Genomic DNA, 16,951 nt, shown 5'->3' with positions numbered 1-16,951 from the left:
GTCCCAACTCCAGTAGAGAAAATCGTCGAAAAAGTTGTCTACAAGGATCGTCAAGTACCAGTTCCAACCCCAAGAGAGAGAATCGTCGAAAAGATCATTGAACGTCCAGTTGAAAAAATTGTTTACAAGGATCGTCAAGTCGTAAAGGAAGTCAAAGTTCCAGTCCACGTTGAACACTGCGAACAATACAAACCAAATGAAATTGGATACTAAACAGCTTCATTTTTTTCCACCTGTAAATAATGATGGTTTTATTAAAAGAAAAAAAAATAAATATCAAAGATGATTGATAAAACTTAAAAAACAGAAAAATTTTCTTCTTCTTTACTTATGCAAAAATTCAATGATGCTCCGATCATTAAATCAGAGTCTAAAAAAACTGTAAACATTAATGTTGATGAATTTTAACACACTCAAACTGGTCAATGTATTTAACGATGCGGAAAAGATGAAGAGACTAGTCCAAATTGGTATAATGGTAGGCATGTGACAAAAGCATTCACATTCTTTGAACGGAACTTAAGTATAAATAAATCAGTTCAAAACAGGTTTCAATGACATATATTACTGAACCGTATTCTCCTCTGTATTCATTCGCCTTGTTGCTGTCTCAAATTGATATAATGTTTCTGAAAAAAAACTCGTATTGTGGACGAAAAAATGGATGAAAATCAGCGAAGTTTGAAAGGATTTTGGCAAAGAACTGGGCTGCCACTTAATCAAGATGTATGAAGTAATAAAATGTTAATTCGTGATATTTTATCATTTTTTCCGCATTTTCATTCGGAATGTTATTTGTTCATCATTAAGATAAGAAAAAGTCACTGACAACGATCTACACCTCTCAATGTTTTGCTGTTAAATTTTTTTGTATCGCTTTTTTCTGTTTTTCTGAAATTGGATTTTTTTGGTATGCTCTTTCTTCGTCATACATAATTCTGCGCATCGTTTCTCTTTATCGTTCACGGGTCGATAAAAAATAGTCAACCATGCGAATCCTTTCAAAGCATAAAGTCAAACACCATTAGTATTTGATTGGTGAGATAATAGGATTACGTATGGAATATAAGAATGCCTCTATGGACGAAAAGTTCAAATTAACAGTATTAATGAGCGAAAAGTCGCTGGACTCACGTCTGAAGTAAGGAAAAGTTCCCCTCGTTCATAGCGATTCTGTAAATTAATGCGGCGAATATTTTAATGAACATCCTGTTTTTGGAAAAAACCATATTCAAGCCCTGCGATATTCTTCGATTCTGAATTATAGATTTTATAATGGACTGGATTTTTTGTTCTTTCAAAATTCCGCACTAGTCATGGATGATAGCAAAAAAGGTTTACGTCGTTAAATTGGATATGAATAATAAAATGATGATTAAACTTCATTAGCATAGCGAAAAAGATAGATGAAATTCTCATTTCTCAACCAGAGAAAATAAAGGAAAAAAAAATGTCAAAACCAAAATGATATTTCAAAATTACCACGTTCTTAAGAAATACACGCAGATTTGGATTTTTCGTAAATCAGATAAAAAAGAAGATACGAACAAAAGAAGCGACCAAATTTTTTGTTATACTGTTTCATAATTATTATTATGCATCAAAACATGGACATGCCAACAGCAGAAAAGATTTATTTTTGGGTTTTTGAGTGATTTGCGCTGCATCATCATTTATATCATAAATAAATGATATGAAACGAAAACTCTTCCCACAATGAGTACTTTCCAATCCATTCAAAGCGGTGGCCGAAGAATGTTTGGAGATCATAATTATACACGCAGGTGTTATTGTAGTGAACTCAAGATTTGTACAAAATTGATTGCACATCATTTAATATTTCTGAAGCCAAGTTTCTCATCCTATGGTGAAATATGAAGCATTACTCAATATTCTTTATGAAAAAGAAACAAGCGAATGAATAAATGAGCAAATAAACGATCGAATTAAGCGGGTTTTCGAAAACGAGAAAAACACATTTTTGCCGATGCTGAACTTTTATAGAGCAACAATAGCAGTCATTATGACATCGGTCCAAATGAGCCGTTTATCTACAATTTTATTGCTTCACCTGAAAATATGTTCATTCATTTCATATCGGCGAACCATCGCGCTTGCTCTACGTGATAGAATATTGGTACACTAAAATTGCTTCAAGATCGTCATCAACATTTTTTTTTTGTTTTTCGTGCCCATTAAATACAATGGGATATCGAATCAAAAATTCACTTTCTTCATGGCCAAATATGTGTATGTGGTATGTAGTATGTAGTATGTGAAGCCAGACGATATTGCGAAGGCCAAATCAGTTTGCAGGTAGAAGAAGACGACAGCGACGATGATGCGAAAAAAACCAAACTAAATTAAATTGATTTCTGCGAACAAAATAAATAAACGACGTATTAAGAATAAATTAAATGCATAATTGTTAATTAATGCGAAGTGTGACATTCTATGTAAATCCATACGGCAGAAAAAAAAAATCTTTCTTGTTTTTATATGTTCGTTCGTTTACCTTTAAATGATGAAACAACAAACTGAAATCGTTTCTTTCAAGCCAGCCAGTCCAAGACTAGTATTAAATAACGAAATTGATCGAATCTGCGACCGACCGACCGTTGAAATCCATTTTTTATTCTCTGAAAGAAAAAGAGCCCGAGATAATGAATTCAATAAATTGGTTGGCTTCATAAACTCCCACTGATTTACAATGTTGTCACACAATCGTACTATGATAAATGTCAAAGTTCAAAAATGATATCCGTAACAGAACGGCCAAATCCAAAATAAGATGATCGGAAATGTTTCTAGACCGATATATAATTGGCCATTTGTCTCAGGTTTGACAAAGATCCGTGGCCATTATAGATTCTTAGTAGAAATACTGGAAATTGCCGATGGTGACCAAAATGTATGCGAATTGCGTCAGTTTCAACATGTAAATGACCGATTGACTTTTTGAAATCGAAACGAAACGAAGCGAGAAGAAAAAAATCACAGAGAAGAGAACAAAATGAAAGAGAAATGTCTGCACGAATCCATAGAATGAGTGATTTTTTGGGTGATTCAACGGCATAAACGATAGCGACAACGAAAACGAAGACAATGATGAGTACGGCGGCTATGGTTGCGGCTGCGGCTGCGGCGATGCGGCAACACGGCCGCTGGTTTTAAGCGATTTGGTCGCCTGATCTTGAATTTCGGTGGCGAGCTTGTAACGTAGTGGGGTTCGCGCTGTTTTTGATATAAAAGCGTTTGACATTCGATTCAGTGATCAAACCAAATTTCTTCTTTCAAGAAATAACAGTTGAGAAAAACATTTGGCAAAATGAAGTTCATGGTGAGCACTAATTTGGTTGAACACTGAATTGACTAAGAAAAAAATACTGGAAAATGAGAAAGAAACCAATTTTATTGTGTTGTTTTGAATTATTGAGTGGAATATTGGGATTGGATAGTGTGTGTGTCTGTGATGAAAATATCAATCATTAAAACGGTTATTTTTTTCGTTTTTGTGCTTTAGATCTGTATGTTTGCTTTCGTGGCTGTCAGCCAAGCTGGTCTCTTGCCAACATACTTGCCACCACAAACCTCACCAAACACATACTTGCCACCAACCTACTTGCCACCAACATGCACCCCAGAAGTTCGTCATGTTAATGTACCAGTTCCACAAGTTGTCGAGAAGGTTCAATACCGTGATGTCAAAGTGCCACAACCGTATACCGTGGAGAAGGTCGTAGAACGTGTCCAATACCGCGATGTCCCAGTACCACAACCATATGATGTTGAGAAAGTGGTTACCGTTGAAAAGAAAGTTCCACAAGTAAGTAGTTTGAATTCATTGAACTTTAGAAAAAGGAAATTGCATGATTTTACTCATTTTTTGTACTCTTCCGGTTTTGTCGTCTTATGAACCATATAATAACAATTTGTTCGTTATTTTTTCTTCTATTTTTTAGCCATACACCGTTGAAAAGGTTGTCACCAAGCAAGTTCCAGTTCAACAAGTTGTCGAGAAGGTTCAATACCGTGATGTACCAGTACCACAGGTAAAAATGACATCGAATTAAAATCGATCTCTTTTGAAAAAGCTCCGAAAAGTTACGCAAAAAATGGAAAAATATATAAATACGCGTGAACCATTTTAAATTGATAAACATTCGTAAACAGGCGGAAAATACGTAATTTTCGAACGTTTTATAATAGCGAGCAAAATGTATTAAATTCAGGGTCATACATCTTCCTGATCCACATTATCGCGATAAATTTGAATGAGATGAGCTTCTCTCGACAAGTTTTATGCATATGATCAAGATAATATTCTAATTTGCAATAAATTTTGATCGCTTTCTTCAACACCAATTTACATAACTCTAAACCTGATTTATTTTTCCTTTTTTAAACAGCCATACACCGTAGAGAAGGTTGTAGAACGTGTCCAATACCGCGATGTCCCAGTACCTCAACCATATGATGTTGAGAAAGTTGTTACCGTTGAAAAGAAAGTTCCACAAGTAAGTTGCATAATTTTATTGAACTTGAAACACTTTGTTGATTCCATTTTTGTCACCGTTCTGTTTTTGGCATTTTACGAGCTATACCGTAACAATTTCTTCATTTCTCCTCCATTCTTGTAGCCATACACCGTTGAAAAGGTTGTCACCAAGCAAGTTCCAGTTCAACAAGTTGTCGAGAAGGTTCAATACCGTGATGTCCAAGTCCCACAGCCATACACCGTAGAAAAGGTAGTAGAACGTGTCCAATACCGTGATGTCCAAGTTCCACAACCATACGATGTTGTTAAGGAGGTTCCAAGATACGTCGACCGACCAGTTGAACGCGTCCAATACCGTGACCAAATCGTCGAAAAGAAGGTCCCATACGAAGTTAAATACTGCGCAAACCAGAAATCAGAAGAAATTGGCTACCAATACAACAAACCAAACTCAGTTTTTTAATTTTGGCAAACAAAAAGTCGAGCTAAAGTCAACCAGCTAGGAGAATGTTGTTATACGTTTCCACTTGTACATAATTATGCCAAATTGGAAAAATAAAAAAATTTGAATAATTCTCAACACTTTTTGTCTTTGATTTGATTCGATCCATATTTGATTAGATCAGCAGAAAGAAAATTGGCCAATAGTTAACACACTTAGCACACTTAAATATGGAGGCTTATTGATATAATTTCAATAAAATATTGAATATTTTGAAATAAGACAAACATTAATCCTCTAATCTAAACAATTTAAATGATATGTATGCTAATATTCATAACCGGATTTTACGGTCAAGGGATTTGGAGATTGGATTTGAGCCCAGGCATATTTTGTATAAACATTTCAAGCTCTAAAAACAACATTCCCTTGGTGTCATTTTTTTGTTATCTAATGATTGAATCATTTGCCTTGTTTTTTTTTCTATTTTCATCTCCATATTAATTTTCTTCTTCGTCTATTCAAATAGTTTATAAATTATTCAATTTTTCGCAGCGCAAAAATGGGATGAGTTCATAGCCTGGATAATTTGAAATGAAAAGTGGATGATTATTGCTCACGCATCGAGAAATGAACTGTACCAAATTTCTCGGAAAAACATCCATTTCATAACGTTCGATGAATTCCAATTTTCATCATGTGTTTTATTACAGCACTCATTACCAAAGATTTACGGACAACATATGCATAAAAATATTTATTCTTCAATTTTGTTACCAAAATGAAACCATCTCATCTGTCTTCCGGATTCTTTTCACTTTTCGCACTGACATCGTTCGCAGATTAATGCATTAATCATTCGCGGTCATCAAATGCTATTTTTTTAAAATGGTAAAACCATAACAGTCAAACTACCATATTTGGGAGAGGCAAAAACAGTCGAATTTCAAACGGAAGTTATTTCTATGGATTTTTCCATTTTGGTCATAACGTGACATAACTGTATTGAATTCTGAACAGCCTATTCATTTAATGGGAAAGTCAAGGGCATAATAATTTACAGCTAACAAATGGTAATGTGCACCTTTTACTTTCAAACGAATCAAATTTAAATAGAAGAGGAATGCAAAAAACAGTTGGAATTTCAATAATGTCGATGAACTTTTACTGCAGACGAATATCCAAAAAATGCGAGTTGCGGTGGTAAAAGCACATTGATTGTTAGATGATCTTGACTTTCATTTCATCTCTATATGCTCAAATTGGAGAAGAATTTCATTATTTTTTGAATGAATTTTGTAAAATTGTTTCTGGGGAAACAATTTTTTAAAGAACATTTTCAATGATTGACATTTAATACCCATAGAATGAAAGAACAACTTATGAGCTCTTTATCTATAACTGACAAGGACACAACTCAGCATTGAGCGGGAAAGACGTTTTTTGTAATTTTCTCGCTACTGTAAAGAGATAGCGACTTGGTGTCTTCGGCTTATTTGTAGTCTTTTTTATTTTTTACGATAATGCCGAAGACAGCTAATTGTTATCTATTTCCAGTAGCGAGAAAAATGAAGAAAACTTCTTTTCCGCTCAATGCTGAGTTGTGTCACTTTTGCTCGCAACTTTATTTGTCTCTTTTTTGCTTCAATTTTTTTTTCCGTTTCAGTTTTGGATGAAGAGCTCATAAATTGTTCTTTCATTCTATGGGTGTCATTTGTTTAATTGTTTTACTAGAAAAATCATTGCCAAACTATTTGATTGCTGCCCTATAACATACAAGTTGAAATATATTAAATTAAATATTTGATTGCAGTAATTGGAAAAAGAAACACCACCTATTTCGTACAATAACAACGAGTTTCATTTAAATTATATTCCAGAACATGACGATAATGCCATCATTTACACACGGATACGTCAATAAAATATGAATCTTGAATGTTGTAATGTATTTAATATCATAGAAAATCTGAAGCTTGGCTACGTTCAGAGAAAACCAGTCTTTTTTAGGAGCTCTAAAGGATTTACCCGGACTTCTCGCTTTTCATTACTGCTAACAGAAAATCATTTAATGAAATGAAAGAATAAATTCTTCTCCAGAAGTGTAAATGGCAAATTCAGTTCGTAATTTGATAGCCCGACAAAATTCACTGTTGAAGTACTTGCACGCAAGCATGGTGCAAGCGCTTTACTTGCCTGCAATTTTGTTCCTAATTTTCATGTATCTGTCCACAACGTAGATTATATAGTGCTTAAATTGTCGAATTTCTTTGAATATTTATATATCTTCATAAAATCGATCATCTCGATAGCATGTTAATTTATTTATTCATTTATTTACACCGCCAAAAACTGGCTGAATATTTTGGTTTGCAGAAAAACGACTACAAGATTCGTGAAAAACCTGATCTTTTCGTGTTTGTACAATATAGGGTGTTTTCATACAATACTTAGTTATAGTAGTCTTTCTCGATTGGAATCAGGGTTTGGTCTATAAAATTTGACACAAAGAAACCCAACCAATACATGGAAATGAGTAGGAAGCCGAATTGTCAACGGTTCAAGATAATCTAACAACGCGTTTAAGAAAAGATGGTCTAACTGGAGCGTTAAACATATTAGTGTCGGCCTTAATGACTGCAAAAGTCATCATTCAATTTATCAAAGAGGTGATATGTTGGAAGATATGAATTTACAATTTAGTAGAGACCGAAAGACTTAAAAAATTATTCTGATTTTTGCAAATACATTGACACAAAAGGTAGTTTCCATTATAAAGTAATAACAGGTCAAAAGTTAATCACCAACTCAGAGGATGGCTATATCACAGTCAATGTTGCTAGATCACAGATGAAAATCATTATTCCTATACATTCTGTAGGGATGTAAGATAAAAATTTGTCAATGTTACCTACCTTGTGGACGTTTAGGCAAAAATATATTCATAATATTTCGTCCCCATTATGCAGTATTGCGAAATCATACGACAAACAACAAAACATGTAAAATATGTGCGGATTTAATTTTGAACAACATTTTGCTGTCCTTCTGTAGCGTCCTTTATCAAGCATCGGTTCCCTAAAGCAACCAGATATGGCAAATGCTATAACTACGAAACTACTGGATATTTTTGAATGCTTAATTGAAAACAAATGTAGGGAATTGAACCAGCTTTCATTTGATACCTTACTCGTTACAATTTGTCAGCTGTATCGAAAGTTATTCGTGTTCATGTACTGCTGTGAAAAAATGCGAAATTATAGCAGAATTCCACATTTTGCTTCCCTTTATTTTGTGGGTTTTTACATTCTTTTCAAATGTCAAATTATGACTCATTGGACGGAAACACATCAATTTGTATACGCAAATTTTCAAAAATCTAAATATGAGGTTTTTCTCTTTTTATCGTGGCACATAACATATATCAAAATCTTGCAAAAAGAAAAAAATGCGCATTAAAGGGGTAATAGAGATAAATTAAAGATAAATTAAAGATAAATTAATGGCTATAGACAGATGGCAATCGTGATGTTCGTCATTGTGATTCACTTACTCTCAGAATTCAAAGAAGGCAAACTAAAAAAAAACATTTAGTGTAAAACATCAAATTACCCACAGTGTTTTCGCCCAGCGAAAACACACTGGGTATTTGATGTTTTACACTATATGTTTCTTTAGTTTGCCTTCTTTGAATTCTGAGAGTGAAACATACACACGTACAACTGAACGCCTAGACTTTCAATGCTACGAATGCACGAAAGAAGTGAGAATAGCAATGAATATTCAGTATTTAAAATGTATATAAAAATTATGAAAGCCTCATCGAACGACTGTAGGCTTTCATCAAAGCGTATCGCGTTCACCCGGGTAGTTTCATTGCGATCAAGAAAAATCAGTCTTTATTAGGATTTAACCGGATTTTATGTACTTTTCTTTGTTGCTAACAGAAAAAACGTTCTATAAATATGGTTGTAAAATTGTGAACAATCTTGTTGTGTTGAAATTGTAAACTGTCAAATTCAGCTGGTCATATCGTTTTTTCTATGATTTTTTTTTGTCTTATTCAAATGAAATTCAGTTATTTAAAATTCATACCGGATGAAAGATTTTGAAGACAACATTTGGCCGTTCTATGGCTATTTCTAGGGCCGTTGCATCGAAAAGCCGTGTATATCATTGGGAATGTCTTAAAAAGTACACAGAGACAGAACTTACACTGATACAAACACAACAACTATAATTTATTTACTTTCAGATTAAGAACTATATTTTGGATTGATTATTATTCAAGACAAAACAAAACAAAACATAGAAACAATGCATTTTGTAGGTGTACCCAAAGTTTTACAGGGTAATGTATGATGTTCATTGTACATAAAAAAAAGTTTGTGGTTATGCTAATCGATATTTCACTGCAACATAGCGGGTGCGCCGCTTCAGGTTACTGTCATAAAATTTTAAGAACATTTCTTAATTTCGTCCATATGTTTCGAATGTTTTTTAAAATCAAGAGCTTTTCAAGTTCACATTATTTGAGAACTGTTGGTTATGTTTTGTTGTGTATGGGCATAAACTGTCATTGTTGTTATTCATAACATTCAAAAGCTAACATCATTAACTGTATTACATATTTTGATATCTTCTGAAATATTCAACGTAATGCATTACTACTGTTCGTACATGATAAATTATGTAAAATCGAATAAGGAAAAAATATTTACTGTGTTTATGGCTACCATTATCGGTGTATTTCTTTTCATTTGGTCATTATGTGACATAACTTCTTACGAGCCTATCTCTTTCATTGTGAAAGTCAAGGGTAAATCAATTCATAGATAGCGAAAGGTTAATGCGCAGGCGCGCCTCTTACTTTCGACCGCATCGAACCAGAACCGAATAGAAAACTGAAATTCGTTAGAAATTCAGCAAAGTCAATGAACTGCGACTGAAGATAAATTACCAAAAAAAAACTTCGAATTCTGGTGAAAAAGCGCATAATTATGTTGATTATGAACCGGTCCGGTTGTTCATTATATCGCTCATCGATTTCGCAGAGATTACATTTGATCGAATTCAACAGATTTGATATTATATAATTTTTTCATTTCATCTTTTGTGTGCCCAAATTAAAACCATTTTCGGTGACTTGCGTAAGCACAATAGATTTATGTTCTTAGCTTAGCTATTTTTTTGTGATATTTCCGACATTTTATTAATAAAAAAGGAAAGAAAAGATGCCATAATTTATTATTAGTTTTTTCCAATTTTAAACGTTTTATTCATCACATTTTGCTTTTAACGTTGCATAAAAAATCATCATAAAAAGAAATAACAGCAAAAGAAAAACGAAGTCTCAAGGTGTTTGTTGAAACGATCGAGAGTTGCGTTTTATATTTTATGATCACAGCTAGTCGGACGCCTTTTACCCTGACCATCCGTAGTTTGATCGTTGTGCAGCCCAACCATGTGATTGTTGGTTTTGCAAGAGAATAGTGTATTGCTGTAGATGGAAAGATGAACAATAATTAATATTGGATGAAAACGTGTGTACATTGTGATTTATCATTGCATGTATCCATACCTGTGGTTGATGATGGTGAACTGGAACTGGCACATGCTTAACGACTGGCACCTCTTTGACAACAATTTCTTTTACAGGGTATGGCTAGTGGATAGGAGCGAAGAAGAGAGAAAGAAATGCAAATTAGAGCGGCAACCGATTGAGTTTTTAATGAATTTGCATTTCAATTTCACAAATTAATGCAATTTACCTGAGGTACTGGGTGAGGGACTGGAACTGGCCGATCAATGTGCTTCACGACCACTTTTTCAACTGGGTAAGGCTATAAAAATATGGAATTCAGTTGATATTTTAGGTAAACCGAATTGATTAAGGTGATAAAGTAGCGGAAAATGCGTTTCAACAATGTGCTTGGATCAGTTTTACACTTACTTGTGGCACATGAACAATTTTTTCTACTGGGTATGGTTGAGGGACATGGACTGGACGATCAACATGTTTAACGACCAATTTTTCTACTGGGTATGGCTAAAAATTTGATATAGCTATTAGTGATACATATATTCAAACATTCTTCTATGAATGCAATTTGTAAATAATTTAATACTCTCGAGTATTTTGAGTACACAATTATACTTACTTGTGGAACGTGGACGACCTTTTCAACTGGGTAAGGCTACAAAGAACGAATAAAAAAGCATTTTCGAAATTAATTCCCATGATTTTTCCTCTCATTGAACGAATACGGCATGAATACAAGCCAATTGTGTTATATTGATAAAAGATTGTGAAATAGCATCACTGAGCCCAACCACACAGTTTTGTGAAACCTTAACGAAAATCGGCTATGCATGGAATTGGGCTGAGATATGGATCCATTGTCATTTGTTGTTCATTCTATTAATCCGATTATTACATGGATTATTTTGGATGAACCTTCAAACAAAGAAGACACTTACTTGTGGTACTGGATGAGGCACAGCTACTGGACGATCAACGTGTTTGACAACGATTTTCTCAACTGGATAGGGCTAGAAATACCAGCAAGAGAAACATTTAAACATCGTTTTTATGAATGCAATAAGAGATTGTGCGAACGTAATTCTTGTTCAATGTAAAAATTAACTGAACGAACTAATTTAAATGTCAATGAGATGCAATAGCTATGCTTACCTGTGGAACATGAACTGGGTATGGTTGTGGTACTGTACGTTCGACGACTTTAGTTTGGACGACTGGATAAGGCTACAAGAAGAAAAGTGGTGGTTAGAATAGGTTTAGAAATAAGTGTAAACCTTTTGAATGGATCTTCGTATTTGTGTGGTAGTATACTTACTTGTGGGACGTGCTTGATGACTTCATATGGTCGATCGACGGTTTTAACTACGACTTTCTCAACTGGGTAAGGCTGTTTAGGGAGGAAAAAAAAGAGATAATGAATTATAAGACGAAATCTCGATGAAGAAAATGAATTGATTCTATACAATTGGATATGTTTATACATACTTGTGGGACGTGCTTGATAACTTCAACTGGGCGATCGACGACTTTTTCAACGATTTTCTCAACTGGGTATGGCTGTGTAGGGAGGAAAAAAAGGTATAACAGGTTATAAGACGAGGAAATGAATTGATTCTATACAATTGGATATGTTTATACATACTTGTGGGACGTGCTTGATGACTTCGACTGGGCGATCGACGATTTTCTCAACGATTTTCTCAACTGGGTAAGGCTGTGTAGGGAGGAAAAAAGAAAGTATAACAGGTTATAAGATGAGAAAATGAATGATTCTATACAATTGGATATGTTTATACATACTTGTGGGACGTGCTTGATAACTTCGACTGGGCGATCGACGACTTTCTCAACGATTTTCTCAACTGGGTAAGGCTGTGTAGGGAGGAAAAAAGAAAGTATAACAGGTTATAAGACGAGAAAATGAATTGATTCTTTACAATTGGATATGTTTATACATACTTGTGGAACGTGCTTGATAACTTCGACTGGGCGATCGACGATTTTCTCAACTATTTTCTCCACTGGGTAGGGCTAGAAAGAACACAAAACTATTAGCACCACCATTTTTTAAATCTATCAAACCAGCATATTCGATTCATTCAATAAAAGCACATACTTGTGGCACTGGTCGATCTCTATAAACGATTTTTTCAACGGTTCGCACATGATGCTGTGGTGCTTCATAGTTGTAGCCACCTGATGATTGTCCAAAGTGCTGTTGGGCTTGGTAGCCTGATGATTGTCCAAAGTTCTGTTGGGCTTCGTAGCCTGATGATTGTCCAAAGTCCTGTTGGTAGCCTGATGATTGTTGATAATCCAACGATGCTCCTTGGTCGTAGCCTTGGCTAAGACCATGTCCACCATCACCACCATGACCACCATGACCACCATGACCACCATGACCACCATGACCACCATTACCACCAGCTTCTCCGAAGATGCCTCGCTTGATCTTAGTTGCAGCCATGCTGCTAGCCACGAGGGCGCACATACACACAACCTATAATGCAATAATGCACAAGAACAAAGATAAGTAAATGAGTTCATCACTTAGTCACACTTGAATTCAACTAAACTAGTGAGTAATTATGTTTTGTTTAATTGCACTAATTGATCGAGAGAAGAAAAAAAAACACTTGGTTCGTTCGTACCATAAACTTCATTTTTCCACCGTTTGATTTGGATTCAACTGTTATTTGTTGAACGAAAAAAGTAGATTGATTTTCGAACCGAAATGATTCAGTTTTTATATTGTGATCAGCATGGATTCCCACTATTCGAAATAAAAAACTCTCTCACAAAATTGAGATCGCATTACCTAATGAAATTATTGCAATTCCGCCATTTACCCGCTGATATGGCGCATTTTATGCAGTTATGCACACACAATTCACTTTCATTCTTCTCCATTTCGATTTTGCAAAGTCATTCGTAAAATTTAGTGAGCGATCTTTCTCTCTCTCTTTTTTTTGCCATATCCATTTCCATTTCGGTAATTCATTTACATACTTACTATCTATCTATCGCGAAAACCATAAACACATATTATAATTAGTATTTGTGCTGTTCCTTCGACATTGTTCGTCATCGTCGTTTTCGTCGGCGGCGACGGTGCTTTCTTGATCAACATCCAACACCAAGCATTGGAATACCGTTGCTAATTCCAATTTCAGTCGTGGTTTTTGATCGTAGTGAATCGGTGGTCATCAAGTTTTAACGCTGAATACAACAAAATGATGACGACAATCACTCCAAAAGGCTAAGCATATGGGTATATTCATGCAAGAATATATACGTATGCACACATAGTATAGTTATGTATATGAATATGCAATACCTACCTAATCTGCAAGGAATTAATTTATTTTAACGTATCGGGGGCATGGTGAAACGTCGAAATGACATATTCAAAATACTTTCCGTTCATTTTTTTTTCTCAACAGAAGTCGAAAAAAAAGAAATACCAAAATGAAATCAAATCACAATCAATAGTGCATCAACGAAAGAGACGAAAAATAAACTGAACTTTACATAAAATATCACGAAAAAAAACTAATTTAATCAGCATTAAAGTAGTAGGAGTTTGGTGCAGTCAATTAGTAAATTTGAATGAATAAATATGTTAAAATTAACCGTAAATAAATATTTGTGTGAACTGATAAAATGGCATCAATATTCAGACGAAAGATCTGAATCAATTTTAATATCAAATGCTCTCTGTCTGTCATGACGACGGCACCGGCAAAAAATCAACGGAAAAAATGTATTATTTCGTCTCATTTTTTTGTTCGCTTTTTTTTCGAGAGGAATGAGATTGGTTTATATCGTATAATAAGAAAAGCAGACGATTTCCGAAAAGAAATAAAAATACGAAAAGAATGTCATCCATCGCATTAATTACCAATTATTTATTATGATGGGGCATTTTATTTTGGTTTGGCAAAAGTGTGTGGTTGTTTTGTTATTCAATCTAAAAGAAATGACCCCTGGAAAATTCAATGTGTCTGGTGCTATTCGCAAAACTAGGCCATGGGAGAAAGAAGAGTTCAAAATTTGTAGACTATTTCGAGAGATTCGAGAGTCGTGTGTCGTTGGACTGTTGAATGTGTCCCAAATATTCCAATCTGAATGCAAAAATCCGGGTTTAAGGTGAAGGTGTCGATGTAACACTTGGTTCATACACTTTCTGTGACACGATGAAATTGCGAAAGAGTAAATTTTGTCGGCGTCGCAATGAGTCTATAGTTTTCTTGTCAACCAACGCCAGCAACATTTTTTGTTCTCGTTTCAATAAATCCAGCAGCTGCAAAACACAATTATTATCGATCAACATTTCAAATGTTATTCTAAATTTATTCATTCCAAATGAGTTGTGTGGTTTTTTTCTTCTTTTGTTTACTTCATCCAAAAGTGTTGAGTGTGGTTCTTCTACCAGAATCCTGTACAATTCATTTACAAATTCTATTCGATCGATGCGATTCGTTCCGGATGTTTTCAGTTGACGATATAAAGTGGTCAGTTTACGGATCTTTTGGCATTGAAGCAAGTCCATTTCACATTTGATATCTGTGACCAGAGACACACGGAAAAAAAATGGAACAAAAAATAAACAACGCAATTTTTTATTTTTTAGATATGTGTCGATGTTTGTGTAATATGCAAGCGCTTACTTTTATAACCGATCCACTTGACTGGAGCACCCATCTTATCTAACAACTGGTCCATGTGTTTATCGTACGCTTCTTTGCGCATTTTGTTCCGTTTCTTTTCAATCTCGTTCAGTAATTTGATTTCATGTTCCAACACCTTCGTAAATTCTACCTGTTGCTTCGCTTTATCGTTGAACCGTTCTTTAATGTATTCAATCTAATGAGCAGAAAAAACCAAAATAAAAGACCAATATATAAAGATGAAAGTGAAAACCTGTTGGATGCGAATCAAAAACACAAGGCGATCATTGCACAATATATTTCGGATTAACCCTACTTGACTTTCTTTCCATTTGTGAATTTTTGATTCTAATAACTGGAAATCGTGTCGTGTCTGCGGCGATCCGATTACCGGAATGACCTTGTTGTCGGCCGAAGAAATCTCATCAGAGCATTGATCTTTTAATGTTGACGTTTCATTATTGGTGTCACTTTTTCTGCTTCTGTGAATGGAACGAATGAAGTAACAGCAGTAATTAAGCAACAGTTTTTATTTGAACAGAGAAAACCACACTGCTGATTACTCTATTGAAAGAAAATATTATTTTTAGACAAATACCGTCGTTCCACCGAAAGATTGTGTATAAATCGCTTCCATAAAAAGAGTCGAACTGCACGTTGAATTACGATAGCCATTCGGCATTCCATTTCGGCTGATTTGTCTGTTTTTTGCTCCACTTGTTGATCTTTATGCAATTCACCACTCGATGATGCCTAATTAAAAATTCATTTCATAAATTTTGATATTTATTGCATTGCCAATGCAACGCAACGCAATTCGGAGCTAAAAAAAAGATAACGGTAAAATTTTATTGTTTTTACGCCATAAGTGCATAATAATTCGCCGGTTGTTTGGGTGTCTCGTGTTACTAGGTCGCTGTATTTGATGGCCTGCTGTTTCAACGGCCCGGTTTGTGTATAAGCATTATGATAAACGGCACCTATTTATATGTATTATATGCTAAATTAATTAATAGATATGTTGATTGAAATAAGCTCGAGGTTAAATATGGTTTAGGTCATTTTTTTTCTCGCGCGCTCACATCCATTTGTCATAAAAATTTGATTTCAATTTACACAAAATTAGCACAGATTTCCTTCAAAAATGTTCGAACACTGACTTAATCGTGGATACCTGTTAGTTTATTCACATATCCTCCAAGAAATGGCTTTATTATCGGAATGTTGATAATTTCGACGATAATGCGTTTGGAATTCAATGGATCATCTTTATCGGGAATCGCAACCGAGACGAAATCGGGCAACAAATTTTGCCTACAAACAACACACATACACGTACAATGTGATAATAATAACATGATTATACCAATAACCAATTGGCAATGGCATTGTCTCATTTACCGATAGTATGAATTCGTGTCGAGACGAATTTTTTCATGTTCGATCCGAATGCTTTCATTGATGTGATTAGCCAAATCGCTCAGGCCAAGTTTAAAATCCAAAATGCCAAAGTCATTTGAGCACAATTGGTAGAGGCGAGCCGTTTTTGGGATTTTCATTCCGAACTTCTGCTTTATCGATAGATATTTCGGTAACAATTGAAATTTTGACGCCACATCCTCGAGCACCTCGCCGATTGTTGTGAGTTCAGGGTAAACTTGAGCCACCGTATCGAATTCATTCAATTCAAAACGAACAGTGATATTTTTATCGAATATTCTATCAGTTGATGCTGCTACTGACGGAGATGAATTCTTATTCACTTGATTCGATTGCTTAATCAACGACAACGAATACAT

At 34.7% G+C, this 16,951-nt stretch overlaps 3 protein-coding genes across 6 annotated transcripts in view; 1 reads left to right on the top strand and 2 right to left on the bottom strand.

Annotated features, from left to right (window-relative positions):
- LOC129580380 (titin homolog) overlaps positions 1-5,078 on the top strand; it is a 5,844-nt gene extending 766 nt beyond the window's left edge. Inside the window, exons 3-9 of the mRNA XM_055470726.1 lie at positions 1-211; positions 2,841-2,938; positions 3,308-3,340; positions 3,524-3,826; positions 3,963-4,052; positions 4,410-4,517; positions 4,641-5,078. The exon at positions 1-211 is cut by the window's left edge and continues 234 nt beyond it. Coding sequence (XP_055326701.1) covers positions 1-211; positions 2,841-2,938; positions 3,308-3,340; positions 3,524-3,826; positions 3,963-4,052; positions 4,410-4,517; positions 4,641-4,961 — 1,164 coding nt within the window. The 3' untranslated portion in view covers positions 4,962-5,078. The remainder of the gene's footprint in view (positions 212-2,840; positions 2,939-3,307; positions 3,341-3,523; positions 3,827-3,962; positions 4,053-4,409; positions 4,518-4,640) is intronic.
- A 5,105-nt stretch (positions 5,079-10,183) lies between these two features.
- LOC129566961 (mantle protein-like) lies at positions 10,184-13,178 on the bottom strand. Of its 4 annotated transcripts, XM_055443388.1 has the most exons (14): positions 13,134-13,178; positions 12,599-12,982; positions 12,442-12,513; positions 12,283-12,354; positions 12,125-12,196; positions 11,968-12,039; positions 11,798-11,869; positions 11,635-11,706; positions 11,421-11,492; positions 11,102-11,137; positions 10,894-10,989; positions 10,712-10,783; positions 10,522-10,605; positions 10,184-10,440 (listed from the first exon to the last, which is right to left on the bottom strand). In XM_055443388.1, exons 1-14 carry the CDS (start codon positions 13,143-13,145, stop codon positions 10,363-10,365), a joined length of 1,266 nt encoding a protein of 421 aa, XP_055299363.1. In that variant the 5' UTR covers positions 13,146-13,178; the 3' UTR covers positions 10,184-10,362. The 4 variants fall into 4 exon arrangements, with proteins under 4 accessions (XP_055299363.1, XP_055299372.1, XP_055299382.1 ...); XM_055443397.1 differs by lacking the exon at positions 11,968-12,039; XM_055443407.1 differs by lacking the exons at positions 11,968-12,039; positions 12,125-12,196.
- Positions 13,179-14,455: 1,277 nt separating this feature from the next.
- LOC129580379 (IQ and ubiquitin-like domain-containing protein) lies at positions 14,456-16,951 on the bottom strand. The gene is made up of 7 exons (XM_055470725.1): positions 16,554-16,951; positions 16,327-16,505; positions 16,014-16,132; positions 15,751-15,905; positions 15,469-15,634; positions 15,153-15,348; positions 14,456-15,048 (listed from the first exon to the last, which is right to left on the bottom strand). Exons 1-7 carry the CDS (start codon positions 16,949-16,951, stop codon positions 14,627-14,629), a joined length of 1,635 nt encoding a protein of 544 aa, XP_055326700.1. The 3' UTR covers positions 14,456-14,626.

This window comes from Sitodiplosis mosellana, unplaced genomic scaffold, assembly GCF_009176505.1.
Source record: "Sitodiplosis mosellana isolate CC-2019 unplaced genomic scaffold, AAFC_SMos_1.0 Smas_scaffold_1, whole genome shotgun sequence".
Taxonomy (NCBI): Eukaryota; Metazoa; Arthropoda; class Insecta; order Diptera; family Cecidomyiidae; genus Sitodiplosis; species Sitodiplosis mosellana.
The sequence above is the reverse complement of the archived record's forward strand: the minus strand, read 5'-3'. Positions and strand labels throughout refer to the sequence as shown.